The sequence below is a fragment of the Sinocyclocheilus anshuiensis genome, unplaced genomic scaffold (genome assembly GCF_001515605.1).
Source record: "Sinocyclocheilus anshuiensis isolate Anshui unplaced genomic scaffold, SAMN03320099.WGS_v1.1 scaffold1568, whole genome shotgun sequence".
In the NCBI taxonomy this organism is placed as follows: Eukaryota; Metazoa; Chordata; class Actinopteri; order Cypriniformes; family Cyprinidae; genus Sinocyclocheilus; species Sinocyclocheilus anshuiensis.
Genome location: NW_015554307.1, coordinates 439,553 through 452,775, shown reverse-complemented (window position 1 = coordinate 452,775; position 13,223 = coordinate 439,553). Strand labels below are relative to the sequence as shown.

The following is a 13,223-nucleotide window of genomic DNA, read 5'->3' as shown; positions in this document are numbered from 1 at the left end:
ATGCAAAAATTTGATTTCAAAAACAGTATCATAGCTATTAAACTATTTCTTGTTATGATTTTAAATATGTATTTTGCCTTAGAACGATCTCAAAGTCTGATTTTGTGGTGGCTGTGCTTTAAAATTCAGTAATTTATCATCTTAATTCAAGTGATGAAGGATTTGAAAGTCTGACATTAATCAGTTGAGCACTACTGTAAGGCTAACACTGCATGCTTTAAATGTTTGAAAATAATTAACAGTTGAAAACATTAGAAATTTAGAAAAGTAATCAAAAAGTAAACAAATGTAATCAGCTACATTACTTTAATAAAGTAATTGAAAAGTTACACTACTTATTACATTTCAAGTAGGGTAACTTGTAATCTGTAACCTATTACATTTCCAAAGTAACCTTCCCAACACTGTATATATATATATATATATATGTATGTATGTATGTGAACTAAGATGAGTGACAGTGTTTTAGTGATTATGAGCGCTCTTTGCGCCATAGCAACGGACACCTATATACATATATATATTTTCTATGCTGCACAATTATTATAATGAGATGATTTGTGCTAAACACAATACCGGAACAAAAACTCTGGCGATTTCAGCGGTGAGTGGATTCATACTTAAAATGCCTCTGATTTAAGAAATCAACAGATTTGTCCGTGATTGGCTACATTGCTCAATGCTGCAAAAACACATTGACATAGAAATCGATCTCCAGAGCGCAAACTATAACTCACTGGATAGTTTGCCAAATATTCAATCAAATCCCATTAATACAGATTTTTGAGGGTGCTCTAGCACCCCCGTAGAACCGGGCCTGTGTTCACTACTGTGTGTGCACTTGGATGGGTTAAATGCAGAGCACAAATTCAGAGTATGAGTCACCATACTTGGCCACACTTGACTTTCACTTTCATATTGTGGTTACCTTGCGTGAGTAGTGTGGGCCTGGTAACAGGAACTCCATCAAGTGAACACAGGTGCCCGCATGGGTCAAGAGTGACGACCCCTCCTCTGTTCTCAATCCTGCAGTGTTCTGCTTCAATGCCGGCACCCTCAATAGCAATGTCCTGAGGTACAGGGGCATCGTCACGGCCTATGCGTGTTATTCCTGTAATAAAAAGCAATTCAGTTTGTAACTGTAGTGTAAGTGCAAGCTTTCAGTGCCACTGTGAGTTTGATTTAAATTAATGTTGACTGCAAGAAATGTAAGACTGTAAATACATATGTCTGCAGTGTGGTTATCTATATTTAATCAGTTCATCCATAAATCCTGCATATTGTGCTGCTGTTAGTTCAGCCGTAAGGTTTATTCAGTGCCAAAAAATTCTCACCAACTCTGAGGCTTTACATTTTTACCCCCTGGGGGCTTTTTTAAATTGAATTTTGATGAAAATGTACACTTGAAGTAGGCTTTTAGCGTTGTCGGTGATTTACAAGCAATGTTAAGGTAAACCGTGACTAGGGCTCCAGACTAAATATTATTAAGGACAAATATTCTAAGGGTTTATTTGGGGTATATTTAGTATAAATTTAGTTTGAAATGGTATTCATGGTACTCAGTCCTACAAAAACGTTCACATCAATATACTATACAAAAAATAACCAATACTATTTGAATATTTTTTATTTCAATACATTTTTTACAGTTAATTTCTAATAATAATTAAATAATTCTTCATAATAATTTCAATAAAACTGTGTTGTGAATATATATTTTTAATTACATGGTGTCATATGAACAACCAGTCAGTAAATGGACTCAAATCTATCACAGCAACAGTTCATTTTGAATCAGACATAACTATAAAATGACTCAGTTAGGGAGTCATTTGTGAACTATTTGTTACTTGTGAAGAAATGCTTCTGAATGATTTTACCCTATGAGGTTTTTTTTTATGACTGATTCAAAAGAATCAGTTCATAGGAGTAATTTCTTCGTGAATTGGACTCTACGGCTCACGCTTGTGTGTTTGTTGAATGCAGGAAACCCTTGTTTGCGCTCTTGACATTTGACAAAAATGCATCCAAAGTCATCTGGATTGTCGCCAGTGACAAAATGATTTAAAATGATCATAAATTGTTTTTTTAATTGTTTTTTTTTTCTCCTTAATTTTTGCCAATTTTAGTCACAGTTTGGAGACTTGTTGCTGGCATGGAGATGTAACTGTTCCAAGGAATGGCGTGTGTGTTTCTGTTTTACATTCCCACTCTTCTCTGGCCTCTGCTGGCTCGCACACTCAACCAGTGACGCAAATCACCCCCTTACAGCTTTACTTCAACACCTCACAGTCTATTACTAACGGATATGGTCAAATATTTGCTCTTTTTATATCAAAACATAATTAGACTGCCTTGAAATAGCAAGTTTAAATCAGTCTTTGTGTGTGTTCAGTACTATGGCGGTACTGTAATACTTGTGACTTTATTACTCCGTCCCACTGGGAGGAAGTCAGCTTGACTCCTTGTCCTGTCTCTATTCTGATAGGTTGCACACTTCATTTCCTGCACCATTCTCAGATTGCATTCCAGCATTTACCATGGTGACCGTGATAAGAGGGGCGAGGAATGAGCAAGGGCCATATGCACAGACGTGGTGTCATCAGAACAAGTCTGACACCTGTGTGTAATCAGAGACAGGTGGACCCTTCTTATTGCTTCTTTAAAGGGGTCATATGATGCGATTTCAATTTTTCCTTTCTCTTTGGAGTACAAGCTCTTGGTGCATAAAGAAGATCTGTAAAGTTGCAAAGACTAAAGTCTCAAATCCAAAGAGATATTCTTAATAAAAGTTAAGAGTCAGCCACACCTACCTAAAACGGCTCGTTCTAACACGCCCCCACATACCTACGTCACTATCTGGGAAGATTTGCATAACGCCGCCCAAATGTTCACCCAAAGAAAGAAGGCGTAACTTTTATTCTCGCTGTAGTATTGTTGCCGCCGCCACCATGTCTTGAAGGCACTGTGTTTTGTTGTGAAAGCGAAACTACTTTGTTTGGCCTTCCAAAAGAGGACGATACGTCACATGTGGTTGCCGCAGGCATCACAATATGGTAAGGGGTGTAGCATTTCCGTCATACGCTTGAGGAATTCGGCCAATCACAACGCACTGGATAGCTGGCCAATCAGGGCACACCTCACTTTTTCAGACCGATGAGCTTTGTAAAAATCGACGCGTTTCAGAAAGGCGGGGCATAGAGGAGAAACAATAATGTACAGTATGTGGAAAATAATGTGTTTTTTAACCTTAAACCGCATAAACACATTTAATTACACCAAATACACAAAATAATGTTCTTTTTAGCAGCATCATATGACCCCTTTAAGGTAAAGATTAAATAAGATGCACCGGGTTCCGGCTTTACATCCCATCCTTCCACCCTCTTCCTCTATGATAACCTAAGTGCACTAACAATAAAAGCCACATGCATCCACTGTTTCATGAAGGCACACACAGATAGAGGGGCTTATTTACAGATCTATTCTTTGCAGGCTATTGTTCATGGTTATTTGGGTTTGTGTGTGAGGGAGGGAGATCGGGAGATAGATAGACAGACTCAAACCGAGAGAAAAAAAAGCACATACCCTCCTTTAGAGGTAGTAGGGTTATGGCTACACTGAGTCTTCCACTGCCCAGGCTGACCAGGTGAGGGGTCGCAGTTTGTACCTTCAGTCCTTTTCCTGTGTCAATCAGGTCCAGTGGTGGACTCTGAAACAGTGCATTACAGCTCATTAATAGTTCCTACCTCAAAGAACAGAAGAACAAATGGCCCACTAACCTTAGGAGAACCGAGGCTCTGATCTGACTCTAGTTCGAGGACACTCGCCGGGGAGTTTGGCTCTGTATCCTGTACCACACAAGAAGAACAAAGAGCTGATATGTTTAAACATATACATACTTGTTGTATAATCATCAAAGGGCTTTACAGACTTAACTTCTCAGAAAATATGACATGTACTTAACCGAAATATTTAACTTAGAATTAAAATTATTCTAACATTTTTATTCACTTATTTTCACTGTTTCTTAAGTAGAGCACAAATACAAATTTAGCTGGTAAGATTTTGTAAGGTTTTTGAAAGAAGTCTCTTACGCTCACCAAGGCTGCATTTATTTGATCAAAAATACAGTAAAAGCAGTAAAATTGTGAAATATTATTTCCATTTAAATAACTGTTTTCTATTTCAATATATTTTAAAATGTAATTTATTTCTCTGATGGCAAATATGATTTTTTAGCAGCCATTACTCTAGTATTCAGTATCACATGATCCTTCAGAATCATTCTAATATGCTGATTTGGCACTCAAAAAATTTCATAATATTATCAGTTTAAATTTGGTGTTCTGCTAAATATTTTTGTGGAAACTGTGCTACATTTTTTCAGGATTCTTTAACAACAATTTATTTGAAGTGGAAATCTTTTGTAACATTATAAATGCCTTTAATATTTTTTTGTAAATAATGAGATAAATTTGTGGATTCACAACACCTGCAATACAGTGCATGAGTACTTTGATACATTTTTAAATTCTATTTTATATTGTGCTTTTTTTTTTTTTTTTAGAGACAAACAGTGCCTGTCAACCTTCAGCATTCATTGTATGGAAAAGAGCAGAAAGAACATTGAATTCCTTCTTTTGTGTTCCAGAATGAATACTTTAAAAGTATGGAAAAGCATGAAGGTAAAGTAAATAACGACAAGAATACAATTTTAGAGTTAACTAACCCCTTAAAATAACCCTAATAAGTTCTAATCAATTGTCCTTCCACTATGACTATGATGTTTAGAAAATTATACTTTAATATTTACTCCAACATGATGGGTTAGATCATGTAAAGCCAACATTAGCAAACAATTGCTGGTTATCTATCAGTTCTAGCTTGAACACCATTGAGTGAATACAGATAAGAAAAAAGCTATTATGTTTAATGGCACTCCAGTAACAAGATAGGTACAGCAAAGACACTCACAATCAAGCCCCTGAGGGCCATAAACATCAGAGCGAACATACAATCTAATCCAGCAGCCACACGTAACATAGGTTGGAATGTGTGTGAAAACGATCCCAAAGGAGCAAAAAACAGGAATGTGGGAGGAAAAGGCAGGAATGTTCCATGCCTATTATTTCCCACAAGTCACTGGGAGTGTTTGGTATACCATGCCAATGGAGATATGGTGAGAAATGGCCTTTGCTTTGGTCCTGCCATCCCAGATTTGCAGTTACCATAGAGAGGGGCTTATGTACATTTCTGCTGACCCTGCTCAGATTCATACATATACATAGAGAGAGATGTAGCGAAAAGTATTTGGACACTTAAGACTCTAGAGTTAAACTCTAATAATTTAATTGCATTAGAAACCCAAAATATCAAACAATGTGGTTACAAATGCTAAATGCTGTTGGACTGCAGAACTAGTTCCAATATGATTTTTAGTGAAGTCAGTTTGACTCAATTTAGGACCTTTTTGTGTTAAGTGTTTCTTGAGTGTCCACATACTTTTTTTGGGTTCTCCAGACCTGAAAGCAGGAATTGCATGTGCCATCTGACCATTACCGCCTCATGCTGTTCCCGTTTCCTCAGATACAAAACTGACTTCCTGAATGAGGTCACTGCTGTTCAAACACCCTCGTTTCCAATCCACACGCCAGGGTCCAATCAGAGTGCACCTACAACCATGATTCTATACTACTGTTTGCCATGATAGTAACATGTTGATGCCAACCCCTCAGAGGACCTCAGATGATGCCAACCCTGAAACAACATAAACTACCACATTTTGCTATAAGTTTGATTGCATCATATAATAATTGCTGTTAATAGTGTTCATCATCTGTTTGATTGTCTTTAATTGATTTTTCCGTACATTTCTGCCATATGTACATTAACTGACAGTCACCACTGATAAGCTACCACTAAATATTGTAGAAACTTAATTTGTATCGTGAATTGAATTGAATGTTAGCAGTGCAGTTATGCTCGTACGTTTATACACTCGGAATCTGTAAGTTTTATATTTAAAAGTGATCATAAAAACATTTTATTTATTTATTTTATTTAGCACTGCCCTAAGATATGTGATAAAACATTTACTAAACAAACACACAAGGAATGGGAAATATGTACAACTTTTTAGGCCTGCTTAAGTGCACTATTTTTAAAAAGTTTTTTTTTAATGCTTTTGAACGAAGCATATTTTGCTTACCAAGGCTGCAATTATTTAATCAAAAATAGGTATTATATAAATATTATAATATTATTACAATTTAAAATAATTAAAAACAATTTAATAAAACAATTGATTTGAAATAGAATATTTTGTAACTTTATAAATATGTATTTTTGTCACTTTCGAGCAATCGAATGCAACCTTGTTTAATAAAAGTAATAATATATATATTTTTTTAATCTTACTAACCCCAAACTTTTGAATTATAGTGTATTTAGATAAGGTAAACTCACTTGATTTAAAGTGAACAGAAATTAAACAGCACTGCATTAAATTCAAACTGAGGATAATTTACTTATGTAAAAAAGTTCAACTTTAAGTTCTTTAAGTCCTTTTAGATATTTAAGACCCTAAGTTCATGTCTGGCCACATCCCAAGAGGGCACTTGACAATAACATGACCTACTTTACAGCTCAACAACAACTGCACATGAACCAAAAACCCCTTCCTCAACTTTCTTTGCCCTCTTTCCTGACAGGTAGACAGGCGTGTTCCTGCAGGAATGTCCCAGTGTTTTGCTTCTGAGAGCTACTTTGGTATGTCACCCCAGGATCAAAATACCATCTACATTCCTCTCTAGCGCACCTCCATCCAATCAGCTCTTGGGATTATAGATGTGGGCAACTTACATTTCTGCCATATGTACATTAACTGACAGTCACCACTGATAAGCTACCACTAAATATTGTAGAAACTTAATTTGTATCGTGAATTGAATTGAATGTTAGCAGTGCAGTTATGCTCGTACGTTTATACACTCGGAATCTGTAAGTTTTATATTTAAAAGTGATCATAAAAACATTTTATTTATTTATTTTATTTAGCACTGCCCTAAGATATGTGATAAAACATTTACTAAACAAACACACAAGGAATGGGAAATATGTACAACTTTTTAGGCCTGCTTAAGTGCACTATTTTTAAAAAGTTTTTTTTTAATGCTTTTGAACGAAGCATATTTTGCTTACCAAGGCTGCAATTATTTAATCAAAAATAGGTATTATATAAATATTATAATATTATTACAATTTAAAATAATTAAAAACAATTTAATAAAACAATTGATTTGAAATAGAATATTTTGTAACTTTATAAATATGTATTTTTGTCACTTTCGAGCAATCGAATGCAACCTTGTTTAATAAAAGTAATAATATATATATTTTTTTAATCTTACTAACCCCAAACTTTTGAATTATAGTGTATTTAGATAAGGTAAACTCACTTGATTTAAAGTGAACAGAAATTAAACAGCACTGCATTAAATTCAAACTGAGGATAATTTACTTATGTAAAAAAGTTCAACTTTAAGTTCTTTAAGTCCTTTTAGATATTTAAGACCCTAAGTTCATGTCTGGCCACATCCCAAGAGGGCACTTGACAATAACATGACCTACTTTACAGCTCAACAACAACTGCACATGAACCAAAAACCCCTTCCTCAACTTTCTTTGCCCTCTTTCCTGACAGGTAGACAGGCGTGTTCCTGCAGGAATGTCCCAGTGTTTTGCTTCTGAGAGCTACTTTGGTATGTCACCCCAGGATCAAAATACCATCTACATTCCTCTCTAGCGCACCTCCATCCAATCAGCTCTTGGGATTATAGATGTGGGCAACTGTGGGGCGATAAGGGCAGGTTTGCTGTTTAAACACTGGCTGATCTTTGTTAGATGACCCTGACTATGGCTTTAGTCATCAAGACCTCTTGATTCAGGTGGAAGCTGCAATGTTCAGGCATGTTCAGACATCTACAGAAAACAAAGAAGCCAGACTGTTCATAAAGACTGCGGAGGGTTATTTACATGCAGGAAAGAAATCAAATGGGGGAAGGAAGAGGGGGAGAGTGTTAATTTGAAAACAACATTTATTTTATGAGCCACTGAGACAGGATGAAAGATAAGCCTGTGGAGACAGACTCGGAGAGAAAGACAGGAGTGTTACAAGAACATTGAGACTTTAGATCTATGATGAAGAAACAGAAGAAGCAGGCAAAGCCAGAATTTGACACAAAGGGCTTTTTGAGTCCTTGTGCTTTATGCAAGACATGATGTGGGAGAACATTCCTGACAACTCCATCGACTCTTCTTTGGATGATCAAAGAAGGATCACACATTCAAGTCTCACCCAGAGTTGCAGGACGGGTGGTGACAGCCACACACAAGGTTAGCATTTCGGCGGACAGGTGGGAGATTTAAAAAGGGAAACGGTCTGTCAACCTCCCCCTGTTTTCATTCCTTTCCCTCATCAGATCTAACAAGAACACCGCTTTCCAGGTCATTTCCAAATGCGTTTGGCGTAGGCTGATCTTGGTTGTCATGGTTGGGTTCCTCTTTCATATGCACTGTTTGGAATGGAATACTAGCTTACTATTTACTGTGTACTGCCACCCTTAAAAATAAATGTACTTTATTGTCAACTATGGTCCCACAGAGAACCTTTAACATTCATGGAATCTTTATTCACTGAACGGTTCTATGGGGTGAATAGTTCTTAGAAGAACCATAGAAGAACCATATATAAATTGATCTTCTTTGGTTCTTCTGTGAGAATCCCTTTTTGGAACCTTTATTTTAAGGGCTTTGATATTATTTATTAATTGTAGGCATTATAGTACAATAAAAATTTCAAATATTAGCATGCTACATTGTTGTCACATGACCTCATCACAGGTGAGCTCTGTTGTATATGGTACATTTTGGCAAATGTATTGCATGCAGTGCATACATACTGCTGGAATAGTACAGCAATATTTAGCACCACAGCAAAATAAATCAGTAGTGATATGATGTCTTCACAGACTAAATGCAAAAACAACATACAATGTGAGCCAGCTCAATTCACTAAACAAGTAACTCTTATGAACCAGTTCTTTTTAGTGAATCAGCAACATGCAGCAACATAGTCTGATTCATGAACAAATGACCCTTATCAGCCTGTTCTTTTAAGTGAATCAAAATTATACAGTGCAACCAATGTAGTCTGATTCCTGGACAAATGACTCTTGTGAGCAAGTCATTTTTAGTGACTCTAAGTTGTACATCGTCTCCAGTGTAGTCTGATTCACCTTACGAGCCTGTTCTTTTAAATGAATCAAAATTGTAAGTGTAGTCTGATTCCTGAACTAATGGTTCTATTTACTGAATAAGTGAACTACAATTGTACAGTGCAACCTGTGTAGTCCGAATGACCCTTTTTAGTGAATCAGAAATGCACATCGCAACAAGTGTATCCTGATTCATGAACAAATTACTCTCTTGAGCTGGTTCTTTTTATTGAGTGAAAAACATGCAGCACAACCAGTATAGTCTGATTCCTGAATGAATTACTCTTGTGAGCTGATTCTTTTAATTGAATAATTCAAAAAGCAACTAACCGCTTTAATAGGATTCAGTCTGACAGTCCCTCATTGAGCGGCTACTGAATCAACATCTGACTCACTAAACTGATTGTTATAATTATTTTCAGTGATGTCCATGTCGAAATGAAGCTTTCAGATTTGCAATGATCTCTAACATAGAATAAATGAAGGGATATTCATACATAGCCTTAGATACAAGAAATGTCATGAATGCAGGCTTTGTGTTGGCTCTGAAATTATAATGCCATGTTAAAGAGATACTTTGACATGTTTGCCTTTTATTAGGGGTCATCATCTTTGATTAAAGGTCACGCACTCGCCTCTTTAACAATATCAGCATAGAAAACCCATCTGATCTCTTAAAGGTGGCGAAGCAGCGCTGCTTATTTAGTCCAGTCTGTCACATGTGACAATGATCTCATTGTGCCTGGACCTCAGCTTAATATGGGATTCCCTTCATGGCATGCAGCTCATTTACGAAGGGTTGAAGCAGCCCACTTGCTTCCCCTGGACACACTTAATGATGCGAGATCTTTTAGGTAGACAAACCCCTCTCTGTTCTGAGTTTCCTCCCCTTCTAGTCTTTCACTGACTATCAGGCCACTGAAAATCATTATGTTGCATTAGGAGGGTGATATTAATGTTGTTATGTTTAAAAATAACAACAGTTAACTATAAAGACCATAATTGCGACAGCAATTTGGAAGATTTTGTAGAGGTAGGACAAATGTGACTTGCAGATATAAATTGCTTTTCAATAAAAAGACGTGAGGAACTGAATAAATAATTGGTCTAATGCAAGATTTCAAAAATTGTCTGAAAAAACATATTAAGAGCTTTTAAATCATTAGCCTCAAATTCCAAAGTTAACAAATGAAAGAGTGTGGAATGTTGTTACAGCTGCATCTGGCTACAGGAATAAGAACGTAAGGAAATCCACATTAGGCTGCAAAACCTTGCGTAATATTATTCTAACAGTATTCCTCTAAAGCTCTTTTAATTTCTTTTACACATAAAGCCAATTTAAACAGTCAGTCTATTTGAAAACTTGTTGAATTTTCTACATTGTACAAGTTAATGTTTTAACAAAATGTTGACATTAACACTCACTACACTAAAACCACTTGTTTAATTATTAACAGTACATAATATAATTTTATATATGAAATTTTATATAGAAATTTGTGTTTAAAGATGAAAGTAATACTTTATTTCTTTCAATAATATTTAATTTTATATATTTTGTATTTTAATTAAGCAACATTTAATTCTATAAAATACTACAAATTTTAGGAATATATTTTTTCAGACATAATTACTTTTATTACGTTTTGCATTTGGATATATATTTAGACATTATCAAAGACTACTTAATTTAGAATTTTCTAATCATCTGATTTGTGTACATATAGCAAGTGCCACAAAAGTCATACCAAAAGTTTCGTACCATTGAGATGAAGTAAAAAATTGTACAAATTCAGAACATAAAATGTCACCAGATGGTTAAAAATGTTCTTTATTGGCATCCATAGTTCCATGTAGAATCTTTAACATTCATGGAACATTTCCATTCCACAAAAGGTTCTTAGATTTTTAAATGTTCTTCACACTAAGAACACAAAGAATTATTTTCAAAACTGCGTACTCTTTGGGGAACTCACAATGGTTCTTATATGGCATCACTGTGAAAACCCCCATATGTAACCAAGAGTGTATGTTTGGTCCACAGTAAATCACCTAACTTTGAGGTGTTTTTGAATGCAAACAAACCTCATGCAGATGTTTTTTTCTTGCTGCCATGGTTATACTGATTGCCAGAATCGTCACTCAGCACAAGTGATTACTGTCTTTGTAACATCTGAACCATCAACAACCGTCAGCTTAACAGACCTAAAACCAATTGTGTGTTGAGTGGCATGTCCACTGTTTTCACAACTATAGCATGTTTTTCACTTATAGCTTCTAGCATCCCTCTCTGTGTCTGTCCACAACATGTTTATTTCTTTTCATCCCCTCACACTGACTCATGAAATAATTGCTGCTCTTATGCATGTAACTATAACAATTGTGCTCTGAGTGTCATAGACTGTTACTTTACAACCAAAACATCTGGTTTGAGGGTTCTAATGCTGTTGTTTGTGCACAGATGGGTCATTTAAGTCAAATAAAACAAAAACAATGCACAAAAAAAAACACAATATGAACTTCAAATCATTTGTTTGGTTCAGTTTGATTATTCTATGTTCAATCAGGTACCTCACAACACTAGTTCCTTACCTGTTTGCTTTCAGATTGTTTTAAAAATGGGCTATTTCATTGTCTCTGGTGTTTGATGTTTACTGTATGATGCCTATCTCTCAGTTCAGAGTCATGATTCAGTGCCCATGATGAATTCAACAGACAAAACACATCTAGACCCATGCCATGACTTGTGCCAAGAGTTGATCATAGATTAAGTTAAATAAATACTGCAGCCAAAATAAACCTTATCAATCATATTTATCAGTATTTAGCTTACAAAACATTAGACAAGCTAACAATTAGGGACACTTTTAAAAAGAACATGATTTCAGTTCATTTTGTATTTACATGAATCATTTGTTTGTTTAGTTTTTCTTTGAGAAGACTGAAAGTTTTTACATTATGATAGAAAAAGAGGAATTTCAGGTGTCATAACCAAACTAATCAGCATTTGTGATTTTTAATTGAGAAATCTAATACTTGTTTTTATAAGTTTTGTGTTAGTGAGTCCAGCTTGATGAAAATGTCATTATCATCACATGGAATATTAAAAACCCACACTATCCCATATGCCGTATGTGTAGAAATATAGTACCATATAAATCATATAGATTGAAAGATATTGATCTTCCAGTATTTTAACTAAATATCCCTAATTAAAGATTTACCCAGTTTGTATATATATAGTGTATATATATATAGTCAGAGACACCGTGCGCTTATTCCGAGTTACTAAAAGAACAGCTTTCTATTAAATAGCTAAAGTTTTATTTTAAGGACTATTTTTTGTGTAAAACGGGAAAAAGTCTCACCATTGCTGAAACGATGTCTGTCATCTTGAATGGCAGCTCCAAAGACACTTATACTGAAGGTGCGTATAGCGCTCTTCCGCAAATATCCTGTGCGCTTCCAAATGAAGATCAAGCCTATTCAATATTTCCCTTTCTTTGTAAACTCCAAAAGCTCCGCCGAACGTTATTGATAAATCTGAAAACAAGGACTCTGTTACAAATAATTATTTTTCACAGAAATGAAGCAAGTCCCGTGGCTCTTTGGTGACTTCAAGGCGCTGTCCTGTCGCTCTTGGCCAGCGGCGACTCCGCTGTGCTGTGGAATGCGCAACAGCTGGAACTAGACCGTGCGCTGAAGTGCGCATGCGCACTGGAGTTAGCCGCGCGTGCAGTTCAGCCAGCATTGACAGCTCACTGGTTCTTGTGACATGGGTCAAAACATTCACCCGCCTTTAGTTTTTAAAAGCAACAGTTTGAAATTAACCAGAAATATTGATAGAATGTTACACAATATTTCATCTTCACTTTATTTTATCAAAATGTTGTATAGCCTAGAAGTACATAAAACGTATATATATATAATTATTAATATATAATA

General features: G+C 35.6%; 1 protein-coding gene across 1 annotated transcript in view; it reads right to left on the bottom strand.

The window, feature by feature from the left end:
* Positions 1–12,924, bottom strand: part of LOC107671352 (pleckstrin homology-like domain family B member 1) — a 27,377-nt gene extending 14,453 nt beyond the window's left edge. The window contains exons 1-4 of the mRNA XM_016464252.1: positions 12,647–12,924; positions 3,783–3,851; positions 3,589–3,712; positions 929–1,111 (exon numbers count right to left, since the gene is read on the bottom strand). Coding sequence (XP_016319738.1) covers positions 929–1,111; positions 3,589–3,712; positions 3,783–3,851; positions 12,647–12,670 — 400 coding nt within the window. The 5' untranslated portion in view covers positions 12,671–12,924. The remainder of the gene's footprint in view (positions 1–928; positions 1,112–3,588; positions 3,713–3,782; positions 3,852–12,646) is intronic.
* Between the last annotated feature and the right edge of the window lie 299 nt (positions 12,925–13,223).